The 18,171-nt window shown below is 28.1% G+C and overlaps 1 protein-coding gene and 1 long non-coding RNA gene across 13 annotated transcripts in view; both read right to left on the bottom strand.

Annotated features, from left to right (window-relative positions):
* LOC123197060 (probable disease resistance protein At4g27220) overlaps positions 1 to 1,383 on the bottom strand; it is a 56,959-nt gene extending 55,576 nt beyond the window's left edge. For 2 of the 5 annotated variants that reach the window (XM_044611244.1, XM_044611259.1), the window contains exon 1: positions 42 to 1,379. In XM_044611244.1, coding sequence (XP_044467179.1) covers positions 42 to 818 — 777 coding nt within the window. In that variant the 5' untranslated portion in view covers positions 819 to 1,379. Of the gene's footprint in view, positions 1 to 41 lie in introns of all 5 variants that reach the window. The other 3 variants (XM_044611251.1, XM_044611266.1, XM_044611271.1) reach the window with 3 other exon arrangements.
* A 12,201-nt stretch (positions 1,384 to 13,584) lies between these two features.
* LOC123197192 lies at positions 13,585 to 17,936 on the bottom strand. 8 transcript variants are annotated; one of them, XR_006497851.1, is made up of 7 exons: positions 17,865 to 17,936; positions 15,657 to 15,953; positions 15,438 to 15,555; positions 14,332 to 15,329; positions 14,150 to 14,223; positions 13,889 to 13,979; positions 13,585 to 13,695 (listed from the first exon to the last, which is right to left on the bottom strand). It is a non-coding gene; the product is annotated as an uncharacterized LOC123197192 (long non-coding RNA). The 8 variants fall into 8 exon arrangements; XR_006497853.1 differs by having other exon boundaries at positions 15,789 to 15,953; XR_006497849.1 differs by adding an exon at positions 16,963 to 16,990 and having other exon boundaries at positions 15,438 to 15,953; positions 17,865 to 17,935.
* Between the last annotated feature and the right edge of the window lie 235 nt (positions 17,937 to 18,171).

The following is an 18,171-nucleotide window of genomic DNA, read 5'->3' as shown; positions in this document are numbered from 1 at the left end:
ACCTTAACTGATAAACAATATTGTATTGAATGTTTCTTTACCTCAACAAAAACAATGTCATCAAAGCGCTTCTCGGCTTTCCTACAAAGTTCCTCTACAAGCGTGGTCTTCCCAAGACCACCCATCCCATAAACACCAATCATGTACACATTCTCATCATTTAAAGCATCCCATACATTCTTTTCCAAGGAGTTTCTTGATTCAAAAGTCAAATAATCTTCATGAGGTATAAACCGGCGATCCGGTGGATTAGTAGGTTTGGAAAAGGGACCCAATTCCTTCTCTTTTTGGAGGAGGCGATCAATACCATCCCGCTTCAATTTAAAAGCTTTCCAGCTTTGTTTGTAGTGAAAGATGAAGTTGGGGCAAAATCCCTTGAAACATCTCCGGTTGTTTGCTTTCTCTGGAATCAACGGCTCTGCTTCAGTAATGGTCTTATCCACATGCAAATCCTTAAGCTCTTGTTCGCCCTCTTGCATATTTCTTTCAGCTTCAGTAACCATACGGTAATGTTCTCTTGCACATCTCTTACACATCTCTTTAATCAGCCGCTCTGCTTCAGTAATGGTCTTCTCCACATCTTTCTGCCATTCCTTAACATTCTGATTGATCTCTTCCATATTTCTTTCAGCAGCAATAATCGTATGCTCAACTTCTTCTCTTTTTTTCTTCAACTCATCAACTTGCGTTTCCAGATTTTTGAAATCGGTAGTGTAGTTGAACAAGTACTCAAATTGACGCCCAATCGGAGCAGCCAACCACCCGGCAACCTGAAGGACAGGACTCAACACAGTCGCGATACAGGCGCAATCAACCATTTTTTAAAACTTTTTTCAGGTTTGAGAAACAGAAGTAAAGAAAATGAAAATAATTAAAATACAACTGCCGAAATTAACAATAAATACGAGAAATGATAATTCTTTCTAGTAATCGAGAAACAACTGAAAGCAAAAATGTTTTTTTTTTTTTTCGGTTGAAGAAATCAGAAATATTGAAACAGAACAAATTAAAGAACCAGAAATAGGGCAAAAAGATTCTGAAATAAAGAAAGTAAAACAGAGAAAGCAACAGAGCAACGAGGGTGCGAACTGAAGAAATCAGGGGAACTAGTTTCGGAGAGGTTTGTGACAAGGCAAGTAAGGCGCAAACCGAAGGAATCAAAGGATGTGGTTTCAGAGAGGTTTGTGAGTGAAAGTATTTCTGAATGATTGAAAGAGAAGAAATGTAAAGATGATAAAGAGAAATGAAAGTTTCACAAAATTCAATTTATGGAAGCAGCCACATAACAACACAGGTTGTACTGCACTTATTTCTCTAGTGGAAGGATTTCGAATTTTTTTTTTCTTTTTAGATTTTGGAAAGTAAATTTGACTCGTATTCATCTATGTCTTCGTCTTCATGCAATAGGTCTTTTATACATTTATTTTCTTAGTTTCATATTGGATAAACAGTAAATTACAATTTTATAAACTGTTTATTAAATTATTTTTAGAACAGTAGCAATTCTTTGTTCTTGGTGGCACTCCACTTATTTTTAATTCAACTCTTAATTTATGAGAAAATCTATTAAAAAATTTTGTTGTTGTGATGGAAATAGACTTTGAGTAAATTCAACATCATTCACGTGATGAGTCTCCATTGTAATCTCTTTTTTCTGCTCTTATAAACTCATTTGCACCTTCTAGGATGCTGCCACATTACATTGACTTTGATTGTACTCTTCAAATTAATATCTGATAAAATCAATTTCTTCCTTCCTTTTTTTTACTTTCATACCTCATCAACAACAAATTACAATTTCAGATACTGTTTGTTAAATTATTTTCAGAACCCAAAACTCCTACCAGAAAAACATGGCATGCATCTCTCCTTCTGATGACATTTTATCAAATATATTAATTAATTAATTAATTAGTATGGTTGATCTTGAAGAATCAAGAGGGGAGAAAAGGTAGCGATTGTACCTTTTTTTTTCAAATTATTATTATTTTAGTCTTACTCTTTTTTTAATCTTTTATTATTATTGTTAGTATACATCACAAAATTATAATAAACCAAAAGTCCAATCTCAACCTAAGGTTTTGTATCCCAACAAAATTTTAATTTGATAGTTTAGTTTGAATTTAATTCAAATTCTTATATAATAATATTGTTAATCAATTTGATTATATTATTTATAAGGTGTTAATATTATTTACCTTATTAATAATATTATTTATTTTTATAATAATCTTAAACAATGTTTTTTATAAACTCAAACAAACTTAATCTTGAACTAACAATTATGGATTCACGTCAAACTTCAATCAATCTATATTCAAATAGAACTTAACTTGAATATAATTTTGATCGCTTTTGTAGTTTATAAGTACTTCTACTACAACAAATTGTTGTAACAAATTTATGATATGATTTGCAAATTTATAAATTGGGTAAAAGCCTCGTGAAAAGGTTTACAATGGTTTTAAGTTTGCTATGAATGATGGATTATCATCTCAATTCATTACAACATAAAATGAAATGAAAGTTCCACCAAATTCAACTCATTTAACACTTGAAATTGCCACTCACCTCATTAATATATGGTGAAAAATAATGAGTCATGAAGTCGTAGATAGATAAATATAAATAAATGTTTAGTTATAATTAAATTGTATAACTATAACATGTTATTGGATAATAAGATTTTTTCTTATTTTAAAATTACTTAATTAGATATTAATATATTAAGTTATATGAAAAGTATGTAAAAAAGTATATATTAATCTATTATTTAGTATTTATATTTTTTTAATTTATAAATAATAAAATATTTTAATAATTTTTTATTACTAGTGGTGATATAGCATATTACTTTGTTTAGTTTTTATTATCATTTGTAATGTGACACATTACTTTATTTGATTTATAAGTAATAAAAAATTTTAATCGTAGTTATAAAACAAATAATAAAAAATTTAATCTGATTACTAATTTCATCATATGTATTAATAGACTATCAAATTAATCTCTTGATTTAGTTATAATTCTATTTTTAATTATTAATTTTTAGGGCAAAAATACTTTTATTTTTAATTAATTTAACAAATAATATAAATAATATTTTAAAATAATTATACTTAATAAAATTTGAGCAAAATAATATTTTATTATATTTAGTAAAAACAATAATTATTTATAGTCATCAATTTTTATAATACTTTATGTTTGATAACTTTGTAAGTAATGTTTTATTTTTTATAATAAAATATTATTCTAACCAAACATATTAGATAATTAATCTAATAAAACTAGAGACATCTATCACATAACAAAAATTATACTCTTCAAATAGTAAAAATAAAAATATCATGATTGAAATTATGAAAAAATCTTCCATATTTGTTAGGGAGATAAAATAGGAAATTTCATGTGCAGGGAGAAAAAAACCTTTTTTTCTTCTTTTTCAAAGTGGGGAGACTAAATAAACTTTTAGATTTTGGAGACATATTCACATAGGGAGTCTTCACTATAATTTCCCTTTTTGCTTTTTCTTATTTCATACTTTATAAACTTGTGTACATCTTCAAAGAAGCTGCCACATTATCGTGACTTTACTTTTCAAATTAGAGTAGGGTAATGTTAAAATCAAACTAATACTATAAGCGTAAATAATGAATATAATTTTTTTTACATAAATAATGATATGTTATCATATAATTGAGTGTTGTTTTATCTTTAATTTAAAATTATTCAATTATATAGTTATATATCATTATTTATGCATAAAGTTATACTCATAATATAAATTAAAGAGAGTTCAGATCAATCCAACTCACAAATTTGATGTATAACACGACCTAGTTTGAAAATTATTTCAAAAAATTATTAAATAAATATTAATTTTTATATTATTACTTAAAGCAACATAAAAAAAAATCTTATATTCGACTCACAAACCTAAACTAATTCAATTTAACTAAATATTTAAGTTGACTCAGTTTGAGTTTAACTTAAATTCTTATTTGATAATATTATTAATTTTATCGATAATATTATTTATAAGTTGTTAATACTATTTATGCATAGATAACATTATTCATTTTAATGATAATCTGTTATGGTGGAAAATGAAGCATAAAGTAGATAACTTAGCTAAACTTTATTAAGTGCTTACCAATTAATTTCCCTTTTTATCAATTATAGAAAACTCAATTATTAGTCTCACCGTGTTACAAGAATGATTGCTGCAGAAAAAAAGTGCAAGCAAGGGAAAACCGGTGGATAATGGTATCCTGCCATGGACCCCTTCACTTTCTTCTAGTTTAATGACTATGACCAATCTATGTCCGCCATTATGGGATCCTCTTCTGGCAATACCCATCTAAAATATATTTTGACATAACATTTTTTCAGAGCAACTCATTTCACAAGAAAGTGCAGAAGGAATACATAATAATATATTCACCAAAACTACATTTTTTTTTATATTTAGGGTATGATTGGTTTTAATAATTTTTTATTATTGAAAAATTATTATAAAAAATAAATTATTTATAAATTATTATTATGTTTAATTATTTTAAAATATTATTCATATTACTGGATATATTTATTGAAATTGAAAGTATTTTTGTTCTTAAAAATTAATAAATAAAAATAGAATGATAATAAAATTAAGATTGTCTTGATAATTTTTAATACTTAAATAGACTATAATAGTCAAAGTATCTTTATATTATCTCTAGTTAGTAAATTCGTATATTATATATATTGTCATATTTTAATGTTTTAAATATATTTAGTCATACCTTTAAACCCTAAATTGTATGAAACATATATTTTATATACTTATAATACAAAATCAACATTATAAGTTGTCATTTTTTTAATTTTTTTTACAAAAAATAAAATAATATCATTTTATAATATATAAAATAATGTTATTTTATATAAAATATATAAAATTCATTCATAATCATAATAAATTGTGTATTTTTTTTCTTTTAAAATCAAAATCCTTAATGAGAGAGAAAAAAACTGTAGCTTAATGTGAACATGATGAATTTATTATAACTTTGCAGAGAATAATGGATTAAAGTGGAAATATTTATTAAAATAAGAAAAAGAGGATTGTATTGTAGAATTGACTTCATTTATTTGTTCTGGTGGAAAAGCAACTGAGCTGGTTTCCAGCCCCACTGCTATGTGCCCACAATTATCATAAAAGACATCAGTATGACTGTGACCAATCTAAATCTTTGAGTGAAAAACAAAGCTTTCATTTGTTTATAAACATTTTCTGAGTGTCCAGGTTAGTAATCCTGGGCACTCTAAATCTAGGCCTTTGAAAATCAATCAAACAAACAAACAAACACACTGTTTTTGCTTACTTTCATGTCTGATCAACAGCAAATTACAATTCCTCAGGACAAGAACTGAAAGTTCCTGCCAGAAGAACATGGCATGCATCTCTCTTTTTCTGATTACATTATAAAATATATTCATTCATTAATTAGTATTCTTGAACTTGAAGATTCAGCGAGGAGAAAAGGTAACGATTGTACCTTCTTTCTTCAAATATTACAATTTTGTACCTTCTTTTTTCAAAATTTTTATTATTATAGTTTTATTTATTTTTAATCTTTTTATTATTAATTATTAGAAAAACGGACTATATGAAATGGTGCATTAGAGAATAAATATGACAATTTTAGGCCGAATTTAGGGTCTTTAACTCTAATAGGCAGAGGATTTTTTGATAAAAATGAAGATGAGGATGAAAAAAATCATTGCACTCAGGGAAGAGGATACATGTGGCCCCTCCCCACCCCACCTCTGTCCCCGTCTCCATCCCCATCTCTGTACCCGTCCTTATCTCCACCCTTTTATATTAATATATTTACTTAAAATACTAACATATTTTTATAGTTTTACATTATTTATATTTTTCAAATTTATTTATGTTTTGGTAGTGCATATTACAGTGGTTAATATATAATATTTGTAATATCTGAAATAGTATGGTAGTTTTAATTTTACTTAATTTTATTATTTAATATATTTATGTTGTATTTAGAAGGTACAGAGAAAAGATTTTTCCCCGCAAGGAAAGGACGGGGAATCTTTTTCATCCCTACAACAGGGACAGGTATATCAATCCCCTCCTTGCCCCTCCCCATTGTCATTTCTATAAAGAAATACCATAAGCTAAAAACTCTTATCTCAACTGAAGGCTTTATGTTTCATTTGTGATTGGATTCAGACTAAACTAGTTCAATTTAATTAAGTGTTTAACTTAATTCAAGTAAAATTCAAATTGAAATTTCAATTTGATAGTTTAGTTTGAGTTCAATTCAAATCCCTATATGATAATATTGTTAATCATGTCAACCATATTATTTATAAGTTGTTGACACCATTTATCTCATTGATAACATTATTCATCCTTATGATAATCTCAAACAAACATTGTCAATAAACTCAAACTAGTAATTATAAATTCGTGTCAAATTTGAATCATTCCATATTCAAATAAAATTTAATTCGAATTTAATTCTAATCACTTTTGTAGTCATGAGCACTTCTACACCATATTGTTGTAACAAATTTTGGACAAAATCTACAAATTTGCATATCAAGTCAAGGCCTGATGAGAAGGCTTATGAGGCATCATGATACAATCCACAAAAATTAAAAACAGAAAAAAAATTATATTTACATGGAACATGTATCAATTGGTTTTAAGTTTACTACAAATGATAGATTATCATTTGAATTCATTTATAATATGAAATGAAATGAAAGTTCCAGTAAATTCAGTTGATTTGACATTGGAAATGACCACTCACCTTATTTATTTGGGGTGGAAAATGAAGAGTCATGTTGTATTGGTAGATTATTAATTGATAATGACAAAGACATCTTCCATGAAGCCACATGAAAGAGACTAAATTTGGCTCACATCCATTTTCATCTTCAAGTGGTGGGATTTATCATCCAGTCTTGAGACATTTTCCAATCTCCAAATATTAACCATTCAAAAGCTAGTACAAAAGATACGTATATATACTCAAAATCCATCTTCATCTTCACATAGTGGACCTCTACTATAATCTCTCTTCCTTGCTTTTTCTTATTTCATACGTCATAAACTCATTTGCATCTTCCATGTAACCATACTCTTAAAATCAATAGCACGCTAGTCTGAGTTTACATTTCAACCATTTTATATGTATGTGTTTTCCATGCTTTTTCTTAGTTTCATACCTCATCAATAGTAAATTAAATTTTCACACACTGTTTGTTAAATCGTTTTCAGAACAAGAAAGAATAGAAACTCCTAACAAAAAAACATGACATTAGTTGCTTTTTGTGATTACATTATCTAATATATTCATTAATTAAATAGAATTGTCGAGCAGTATCTTTAATTTGAAAAAAAGTTATCGAAGATGAAGAGATATTGCATTGGAGACCCATATTGGCTTGGTTTTAAAAATTGATTCAGTTCAATTTAAATTTGCTTAAAATAAACTTATATTGAACTCAAATTAAAAAAGTCAGCTCTTTTTTAAACTGAATTGAATTTAAATTAACTTGATACATAACTCGATTTAGTTCGAAAATTACTTCAAATAATTTTTAAATAAGCATCATTTTTTATATTATTAGTTAAAATGATATAAAAAAATCTTATATTTGAATCACAAATCTGAACTAGTTCAATTTAATTAAATGTTTAACTTAATTTGAATTAACTTCAAAATGAAATTTCAAATATTGTTTATTCTATTGGTAATATTATTCATTTCAATGATAATTTCCAAGCATGGAAAGAGAAGATTGTATCGTTCTGACCACATTAGTTGTGGTGGAAAGTGAAGCATATAAAAGTAAATAAAGTTAACACATTAGCTAACTTTATTTAGTGATCTTGCAAAAGCCCCTGAGATGGTCGACTTTAGTGTATTTAAAGTGAAAAAAGGAAATTATGTATCATCTAAAAACACAGCCATGGGAGTGACCTTTCTTCTTATGTTAACAGAACATTAAACCAAAAAAGACTAGATCCAACTCAGGCAGGCAGCTTCAGCTTCTCACGGTTCTTCCAGCTAAGTAAAAGCAAGCATATTTTGACAAAAGATGATGGAACTCGTTAAAAAGTAGAACAAAATTCTTCCAAATTAAAAACCAATTCACCCAGCATAAGGGGAAATGATAGCAGAGATGAACATTATGGGCTAAATACTTGTCTTTAAAATTGCATCGACAAGCTTATTTTAACATAATATTTTTTCAGAACAACTCGTATAGTCATGCCACAAGAAAGTGCAAAAGGAATACCAAATTTATTGACCAATACTACATTTCCATTATCTTTTTGTAACTTTAGGGTATGTTTAGTTTGGGTAATTTTTTGTTATAAAAAATAAAAAATAATCAAAAAATTAATTATTATTGTTATGTTTAATAAATATTTTTTAAGTATATATAATTATTGTTTTTGGTTGGATGTAATAAAATAATATTAAAATATTATTTTATTTAAATGTACCATTATTTTAAAATATTTTTCATATTGCTTTATATGTTAATTGAAAATAAAAATATTTTTATATTTCAAAATTAATAAAATCAATATTATCTTGATAATTTTTTAATGTCTAAGTTGAATATAGTAATTAAAGTATTCCTTATATAACCCCTAGTTAATAAATTCGCATATTAAACATGTTTGTCATATTTAACTGTTTTAAACATATTCAATCATTTTTTTGAACTTTAAATTGTATAAAATATATATTTTATATACTTGTCATATTAAACTTATATTATATATTTTAATTTTTTTTACAAAAAATAAAATAATATCATTTTATAACATACAAAATAACATTATTTTGTATAAAATATATAAAACTCAATTCCAGCAATGGCTAATTATGATTTTTTTTCTTTCAAAATCGAAATCCCTTACAAAAGAGAAGAAAACTATAACTTACTGTAAACATGAATGAATTTATTGGGGAATCCCACCACGTGAACAAAATAATATTTTATTGAAGTAAGAAAAAGAGGATTGTATTGTAGAATTGACCACTGGCTTCATTTATTTGTCGCGGTGGAAAATGAAAATGAAGTGCTCTTGCAAAAGCAACTGAGCTGGTTTCCAGTGCCACTGCTATGTACACACAGTTATCATAAAAGAGATCAGTATGACTGTGTGAACAATCTAGGTCAGGCCAGTATGAGCTGGTTTCCATTATAAAAGAGATCAATTATTACTCCTACTGTATTGCAAGAATTATTGCTGCAGACAAAATTGTGCAATCAAATGAAAACTGGCCTATGCCAGTATCCTGCCGTGGACCCGCTCACTTTCTTGAAGTTGAATGACCGTGACCAATCTAGGGCAGGCTTAATGGGATATGAGATATTAATTAAAATAGTTTTTTTTTATATATAGTTATTTTTTTCTTATTATACATACATACATATATATATATATATATTAAAATATAAAATATCTAAAATATTTTTAATTTTTATACTCATATAGTCAACAAGATTTATCCAACCAATGCATCAACTCATTTAATTAAAAAATAAAACTCATCCATTTACTCAGCCAAGTGTAAGAAATGAGGTAATGAAATTTTTTTTATAATTTTTACGGTGAAAAGGTTGGCCGGTCATCAAACGCCGAATCAACCAATTTATTTTTAACCAATCTATAAAGCTACTCTATTTATACATAAATTGCAATGTGCTCATCGCAAATACAAGGGATTGAAGAAAATAAATTTGTTAGAGTTATTATAGAAATGAAAATAAAATAAAATTATGTGTATATATTTTTATATATAATTAGGTTATATAGATTATATGTCATCATATGATTTGATAGTTTTGAATTAAAAATAAAGTAACATCGAATTTTATGATTACACATCATTTATGTATTTAAATTATGTATAAAAAGTATATACATATAGTATTACTCATACAAATAATATAGTTGGGTGTTGGAAAATGCTAATTACAACATCGGACGGAGAAGAATGGTTAATAAAAATAGAGAATACTGATGTGAGAGTGTAAGCTAATAGGCAACTGTAAACAAAAAAAAAAAACTAATTAGGAGAAAATATCAGTTTTTAAAACTATGTTTGAAAAGCTAATAAATTTTGTTTATTTAATGTTATTGAGTAACTCTTATCACTGACGAATTTCATTAATAGTAACAGTTGATGAGTGTCACTCTAAATTTTTAAAGTTAACAGATGAAAGTTTGACAATATAACAAATCTTGGATAAGAATAAGTTTTTTGGATGTCAAATCACTATATAAATATATATTTGAAACAATGAAACTATATTTATAATAATATATGTAATTTTGTATATAAATAATAATATATATAATCATGTAATTAGATATTATTTTATTTTTAATTTAAAATTACTTAATAATATAATTATATATTATTATTTATGTACAAAATTATACGTATTATCCATATATATAATACTTCATACTCTTTAAATGGTAAAAATTAAAAAATTTCGATTGACAATATAGAAAAATCTTTCATGATTGCTACGGAGATAAAATAGGAAATTTTGTGTATAAATGTCCTTTCTTCTTTTTGAAAGTGAGCAGACATAATAAAATTTTAGATTTTGGAGATTAATTTATTATCTCATTCATCTTAATCTTCAATTATTCTTCCCTGTTTTTTTTTTTATTTCATACCTAAGAAACTTATCTATATCTTTTAGGAAGCTATCGTATGACACTGACTTTGCTTGTCAAATTAATATCTGATTAACTCATTTTCTTAACCTTGTTTTTTCTTATTTTCATACCTGATTAGCACTAAATTACAATTACATAAACTGCTTATTAAATTATTTTTAGAACAATAACTTTTTAAATTTATATTTTTTTATTTTTGTCTACTATCCGTGAAACAGCGTCAGTAAAATTAATCTTATTCAATTTTTTATTCAAACTCTAAATTTATAAGAAAATTGATCCAAAAAAATTTAATTTAAAACGCGTGATTTTCATATCTGTTTGTGTGATGAGGGTCCAACTGAAGAGTGAATTATGAATGATAGTGTAAGTTATCAATTAAAAAAAAACATTGACAAGACATTTTTCAGACACAGAGAAAAGACTTATGTTTGGTTCAATTATTTCAATTCTTATTTTTGTACCTACTTTTTCAAATTGTTATCATTTTAGTCTCATCCCTTTTTCATTAGTAAAGAGGACAACACAACACAAAAATATCATAAATAAAAAAACTTTAGCGAACTCAATTTGACTCATTGATCAGTTTAATTTGAATTCAGTTTAAAATAAAATTTTAATTTAATAATTTAATTTAAGATTAATTTAAAATTATATTTAATAATCTTATTGATATTATTTATTTTATTAATAATATTATTTATTTGTTGATATTCTTTAATACTATTTTTAATCAATTTAAAAAAATTTAATTTTGAATTAACTATGAGAAATTCAAACTAAATTTAAATTAATTTATATTTGAATTTAATTTGACCCAAATATAATTTTAATTGCTTTTTAAATTTATGAACACTTATATTACAATTGTAATTATACTCTTCAAATATATTGATAGAAAAATATTTTTAAAAAAAGTACAATAGAAAATTTTGTGTTGAAAGATTTAAATTTTTTTTCCTTAAGATTTTGGAGGCTATATTTTACTTTCACCCATTTTCATCTATGGATTCCATTGTAATAAATATAATATATGTCCTATTATCCCCAAAACTTTTTTATTTTCACTTAAACAACCTTTTAAAGGCAAATTATATTATTTTTATTTAAACTAAGTTCAAATTATCTTTAATTTTATCCAATAAACTTGAATAAAATTACTTTTTATTTAATTTTTAATTTACACAAAAATTGAAAAGATAAAAATTTGGCTAAGTTTGAATACGTTATTTCCAGTTATAAAGTGAATAAGAGATTGGTATAAAATGACAGTTTCATCAAATTCAATCAATTTGAGCACTCATCTCATTAATTTGCAGTGGAAAATGAGTTTAGTAGGAGTAAATAAAGAATAAAACTCAATTTTTATATAGATTAAATAAATTTATTTATATAAATTAAGATAATAATTTTTAATTAAATGATGTAATTAATTTTTTATTTTATAATTATTTATTGATATTAAGTTATAAAAATAAGTTTATATAATTTATTTATATATATATATATAATATTATTAAAAGACAATTAATTGAGGGAAAAAAAAAACATCTTTAAAAGTTAAAATAAATCTTGATTGAAAATATATTAAAAAAATCTTTCTTAATTGTTGAAGGGTTAAAATAGAACATTTTCTGTAGAAAAAATTTGAATGATTCATCCATCTTCATCCTCATGTGGTGGGTCTTCACTTTAATTTTCTTTTTTTGGTAATTTTCTCCACTATAAATGTAATCTTTCTTCCCTACTTTTTTCTTATTTCATACTTTATAAACTCATTTGCATCTTTCAGGCACCCACATGACAGAGACTACTTTTCCAATTGTAAAAATGAAAATATCTTGACTCAATATATGAAAAGATCTTTTTGATTGTTCAGAAGATAAACGAAGTTAACATTAATTATCATGTCACTATAACATTAGTATAAATTAACAATTTAGAAATTATTTTTTGGATGTGACTAATTACAATAAGTCATATAGTTATGATAATATAGTTAATAACATTTTATATAATTGTGCTAGTGTACAATGTAATTTTTTTGATCTAAGATTTTATGGTCGGATCTAATATGAATACGCATAGTTCATATGGTGCATAGATACAGAGTTAGTCTTGTTTTGTTCGAAAAGACTATATAGGTCATATGTTGTATGTATGCAAAGTGAAATGATAATCAAGATGTGATATGTTGATTCGAAGTTATTGGATTCAGAGTACCATTGACTTATGAATTACTGATTTCGTATGGAAAATACCTCACAAAGGCACGAATAGCAACAACCAGAAAATTAACACTTGCACTGAAAACAGAACTTTATGCAGTGTCTGAATCAAAATAACTTATCTCGCCATCCAATTAGTAAAACTTGGCCTTGAATGATCCCCAATTCTACTCGGTACTTAACACTCCACATTGTTCCCCCAAATCTAACCCATTAACATTACTAAATTTCTCTGTTTGTTTAGTCTATTCATCTTGCAGGTTAGCGTACTTAACTGATTTTGTTTATTAAGTGCAGCTTCATTATGCAATTTCTCTTTCTTTGTTTAATCTATTCATCTTGCATGCTAGTGTACTTATTCAGTTTGTGTAAATGATGTCAATTTTCAACTTGTAATCTACTTATTTGACACTAATTTTTCCGCTTGTCAGTAACAAGTTCAGCAACAAGTTGCCAATCTCATCTGTGAAATTAAAAAATTAAAAAAAAAAATCATACTTATGCTTTATTAGTTTTATTAATAAGTATTTAAAACGATGAAAATGACCTAAATGCCAGCAGTAGGACTAGAAGTACCTCAACAATTTTGAAAGGGTTTCAGAAAGGAGTGTGCATATGGTTGTTATGGCTCATTTCAAATTGATTGTTAACTGAAGCCGTGCAGCTGGTTACTAGAGCGGACTTCTCTGGAGTCATATCGCTGATAGCCACCAAGGAAGGAGACACCTGACAGATCCGCATCAGCTGCTGCAGATAAGCAACAATCTGATATGCAGTTGAACTGTCTAAACCATTTCATATTTCATCCATAAATAAGTTTTTGTGGACAAAACAATCTGCTGCAGGCATCCATTCCTTTCAATCATCTATACCATAAACGTTACTACAAAGTGGAGCAGATGCATTTATAAAAAATTACCAGTACTCAGTCTCCTCTTTTGACCTGCAGAGATGCCTCTTCTCATCTCATCTCCCACCATTGTGTCACCAAAAATATCAAGTTCAAGGACCTGGGATGTCCAAAGACAGTTAAAACATGATCTGTTTGAAGGGTTGTTTTGGTCCTCTGCTAGAAATTGGCTGTAATAACTACCACTGCCATGAATATTTCATACATGTAGCAACAACATATAGAACAAAACATCAGATATAAACAAGACATCAAATATAATGAAGATACCTTCATGAAAGTATCTACATCTACATCCGGAACAATTCCTGACTCCTCTCTTTTACTGACTTCCATCATCATATCTGTACACGCAGAAAAAAATTGATTGCTCTGTACATACCAACAACTCGTGGGAATTGATAAGGTGGCTATGATTAAAACTTCATTGAATTAAATCTAAGGAAGCCTACTTCCTCAGTTTCCAAAACCAACTGGGCAGCAAATTCAAGTGTTTCCCTCAGTCATTTCAGCAATATCCTGATCCTCTTAGCTTATATAAGCTGGTGTTTTCAGGAGAACCAACTCATCCAACCGGTAACCATTGCAGGAAACTTTTCCCCTGCTACCTTTGAAGAAAGCAGAAGCAAAACTAAGTACATTAGGAAAGCAAACTATGATAGCACACCATAGAGAAGTAAATCAGTTGAAGAAAATAGAAGCAAAACTGAGTAAATAAGGAAATCGAACTGAGACAACTGAAACCGTTTTATCTTGCATCAAGCTAAAAGTAAATAAACATATGACTACAAATAGACTTGATATTCTCTCTTCAATATAAAGGAGAGAAACCTTTGGTTTGTGCAGCAGAATACAACAGTACAGTAGAAGAGGTAGAATCAAACAATAGAAAATTAGGAAACCTATCAAAGTAAGTGTACTTGTGATGCCTCGAGCTCTTCTTCTATGATTCTATTATGTTTAAACAAGTTGGATATTGATGCGTACCTGAGCAGAGCCTTAACTCAGCCGAGTCACCTCCAAGCAGAATCTCACAACAACTCAAACACAAGTTCAACAAACAGTACACAGCATTGGTTTTTCCAGCAAATAAACAAGAACATATATTGACTGATTCACAATAAAGTTACATAATCATTCTTTCAATACAATGACTATTTTCCAGCTATTACATATGATAATTACAGATTCCAGAACTTGAACTAGCTTCACAAAAGTCACAAAAACACAAAAGTACAGTCGAGATTCCACTGCCCACGCTCAGCTTCCGAGAGGCTGGCACTCTCCCATCAGTCTTCCTGTTTTCTTTTCCTCAGCTAATCTTTTCTTCTTTTCCTCTAATGTTGTGCCACGCATCCCTTTTTCCTGTTGCTGACTTATTAGTAGAGTAATGGCCATTTTATCACCCTGCTTGCGGCCAAGTGTCTTCTTCTTTTTATTTTCTCTTTTCCTACGAGAGATATAAACATTAGTCCTAAAAGATATATAGTTATAGATTCATGCATATGACTGATACTTGTGTTTAAAATGATGATGAGTTACAAAGAAATTCTGAAACCTTTAGAGATTTGTAAGGAGATCCTGAGAGAGTGTTAGAACACCAACATCAGTATGGAAGGTCTACCATAAGTGGCGTGAGAGAAAGTGCAGGGGATCATCACACTAGGGGACCACAACTGAGATTAGAGAATTCTTCAATTCAGTTTTCGTATTTGAATATTGTAAGAAACAGTGCAGTGATTGATGAGTAATACAGATGATGACTTTCATTTCCTACTTTTTGTTTTTTTTTCTTTGTCTACAGTTCCATCGTTGGATTGTTTGAACCCTTTGCGATTTATCAATTTGAGTCTGGGTAGAAATAAAACAAAACACTCATTCTCTTCTTGCTTTGTGGAGAGGGAGTAACCTGGTGTTTGTGAGAAACAGAGTTGAAAGGGAGGTTGGAAAATCACTGGAATTGCAGATTGGGAGTTAGCCATGTCATAATCATCGGATTATAACCTGTTTCCTAACAGAGAGACTTTAAAAGTGTGGTCTTCCTGCAACTTGGGGACCAAGCAGATGAATCATCCTGCAATAATTCAAGCACACTTAAGTATACATTCCTCGGGAGCCTTTTAAATTTTCCTTCACAAAAATTCTAGCAGAAAAGAGGCTTTCTGCATCATATTCTGAAGCCAAACGGAATTAAGTCAGCTCTAATAGAGCATATCAAAGTGAAACAACAAATTGTTAAATTATCGCATAACAATTGGGTGACAAAAATCCTCCACATATGTGGTTTCACAAGTAAAACTTTTGCTAAGAAACTTAAGTGTAAGGCATTTCTGTTAAATAATGTACAAATTCCACCAAGAGGATATAAAATACATTACAGTGTGATCCAAACATATTGGTTCTCACAAGGAATAATTTGAAAGTTACCTAAAGCTTAAATATATGAATTATGTAGTGGATAAGAAATTATATTCCTACAAAAAAGTTCACTGCCTTTTCAGAAGTCAAGAAGCACAAGATAGAATTAGAGAGGTGAATGTATCCTTTATAAGTTAAAGGTAACATCAATTTACAACAAACTATTGAAATTTCACAATGACAATTCAGCTACATATATAATAGAAGATCAGCACGATTGACCGAGAACGGATTATGTCAATTCATAAATGGAGTTAATTTTATTAACATTAAATCTTTCATATTACATTTCAGGCTTAATGATGCCACTGATATCTTTAATGATGGTTATTTGAACCTGATTTGACTGTGAACCTATAAGCTCCAGGAGGAGCTATAAAACAAGGTTTCAATTTCAACTAACCAATGAAATCATTCAAAACTGTAAGTAAGCTGCATCTTAAAGAACTTTCAACAATGAAAAATGTAAGCAAGGACTAATTAAAGCTCTCTGTAATAAAATTTTAAACATCATTCACAGCCAGACAAGCACCCATATAGATTCAATTTATGGCTCAACAAAAAATGAACAGAAACGAATGTATAAGAGAATTCCATAGAGTTGTTAGGGGCTTTCTGTGAACAATCTCACTATCAGCTTCCACACTCAAAATCTAATATCTCACCTCTACAGTTGCAAACTCTGCACAAACCCTACAAAGATAAACCACTTAACTGTTAAACACATGAGAGACAACTACTGCATACAGTCTATTGATACTTAGAAACTGAAAATTTATGACATTAACGATCTTAGCACTGAAAAATAAAGTAAAACCAATCTGCACAAAGCAAATTAACACTAGCTTATGAGTTCTGCAATTAAATAGACTCGTTAAAGTGAAGTACATTTGCTCAACTAAATGCTGAGTTTAAATATCAAAAGGCAAACCAATGGCTTGATATATCAAAAACTGAGCTTCCAGTAAGAATATTAGTAAAGCTATAAACTTTCTTGCAAGACAAAATAATTACAACATAAGTACTTCAATTCACTTATGAATACTTCAATCAAGTAGATTTCTTCCAAAAGTGAAGTAAATTTGTTTAATGGTGAGCTCAAACTTGACAAGATCACAAAAAATAAAAAAAGAATTGAGCTTTCAGTAAGCATATGAAGTTACAAGCATGTTCAGAATCCAGAACAATTACAACAGTACTATAATTAAGAACGTTCTTTTCAAGTGGACCACATTTCCTAAACTAGATGTTTGAGCTGAAACTTCATAAGACCACCATAAAAAACCAATATCTGAACAAGAGCATTAACAAAGATACAAACTGTAAAGAGGCTACATTTTGAATGTCAAGTAGTTAGGTCAACTGGAATTTTTCACAGAATCCAATTTATCATCAAAGAGAATAACAAAATGAAAGCAGAAACTGTAGAGAATGAGTGTTGCTTTGATATCTGAAAAAGCGATTATGAATAAGATTGTGTTTGACAAATAATAAATAAAACAAAAACAGATTAATGTCATCTAAACAAGCAAGCAAAGACGACAGGGTACAGCAAGAGTAATAGTACCGGGCCCTAGAACACACCTCAACTTGCCGTGGCCTCAGCTTCAACTTCATCACCAATTACTCCTGTTTCTGTCAAGGAGAGTTCAACAAGTTAAAAGCAGAACATTTACTGTAAAGATGAGTTAAAGAAAGAACAAAAAAAGAGAGAAAGGGTGAAGTTATGACGGGTTTAATGTATGGTTTTTCCTGAAACTTTCTTAAAGAAGACGAGATTGTTCTCTGGAGAGTGGAGCTTCTTCGGAGCAGGACATCCACTGCTGCTTTCTTCTTCGTCTCCCATTCTTGCCGCCATGTTCCAGTCCCCTTCT

Source organism: Mangifera indica, chromosome 2 (assembly GCF_011075055.1).
Source record: "Mangifera indica cultivar Alphonso chromosome 2, CATAS_Mindica_2.1, whole genome shotgun sequence".
NCBI lineage: Eukaryota > Viridiplantae > Streptophyta > Magnoliopsida > Sapindales > Anacardiaceae > Mangifera > Mangifera indica.
This window is presented reverse-complemented; position numbering and strand designations above follow the sequence as displayed.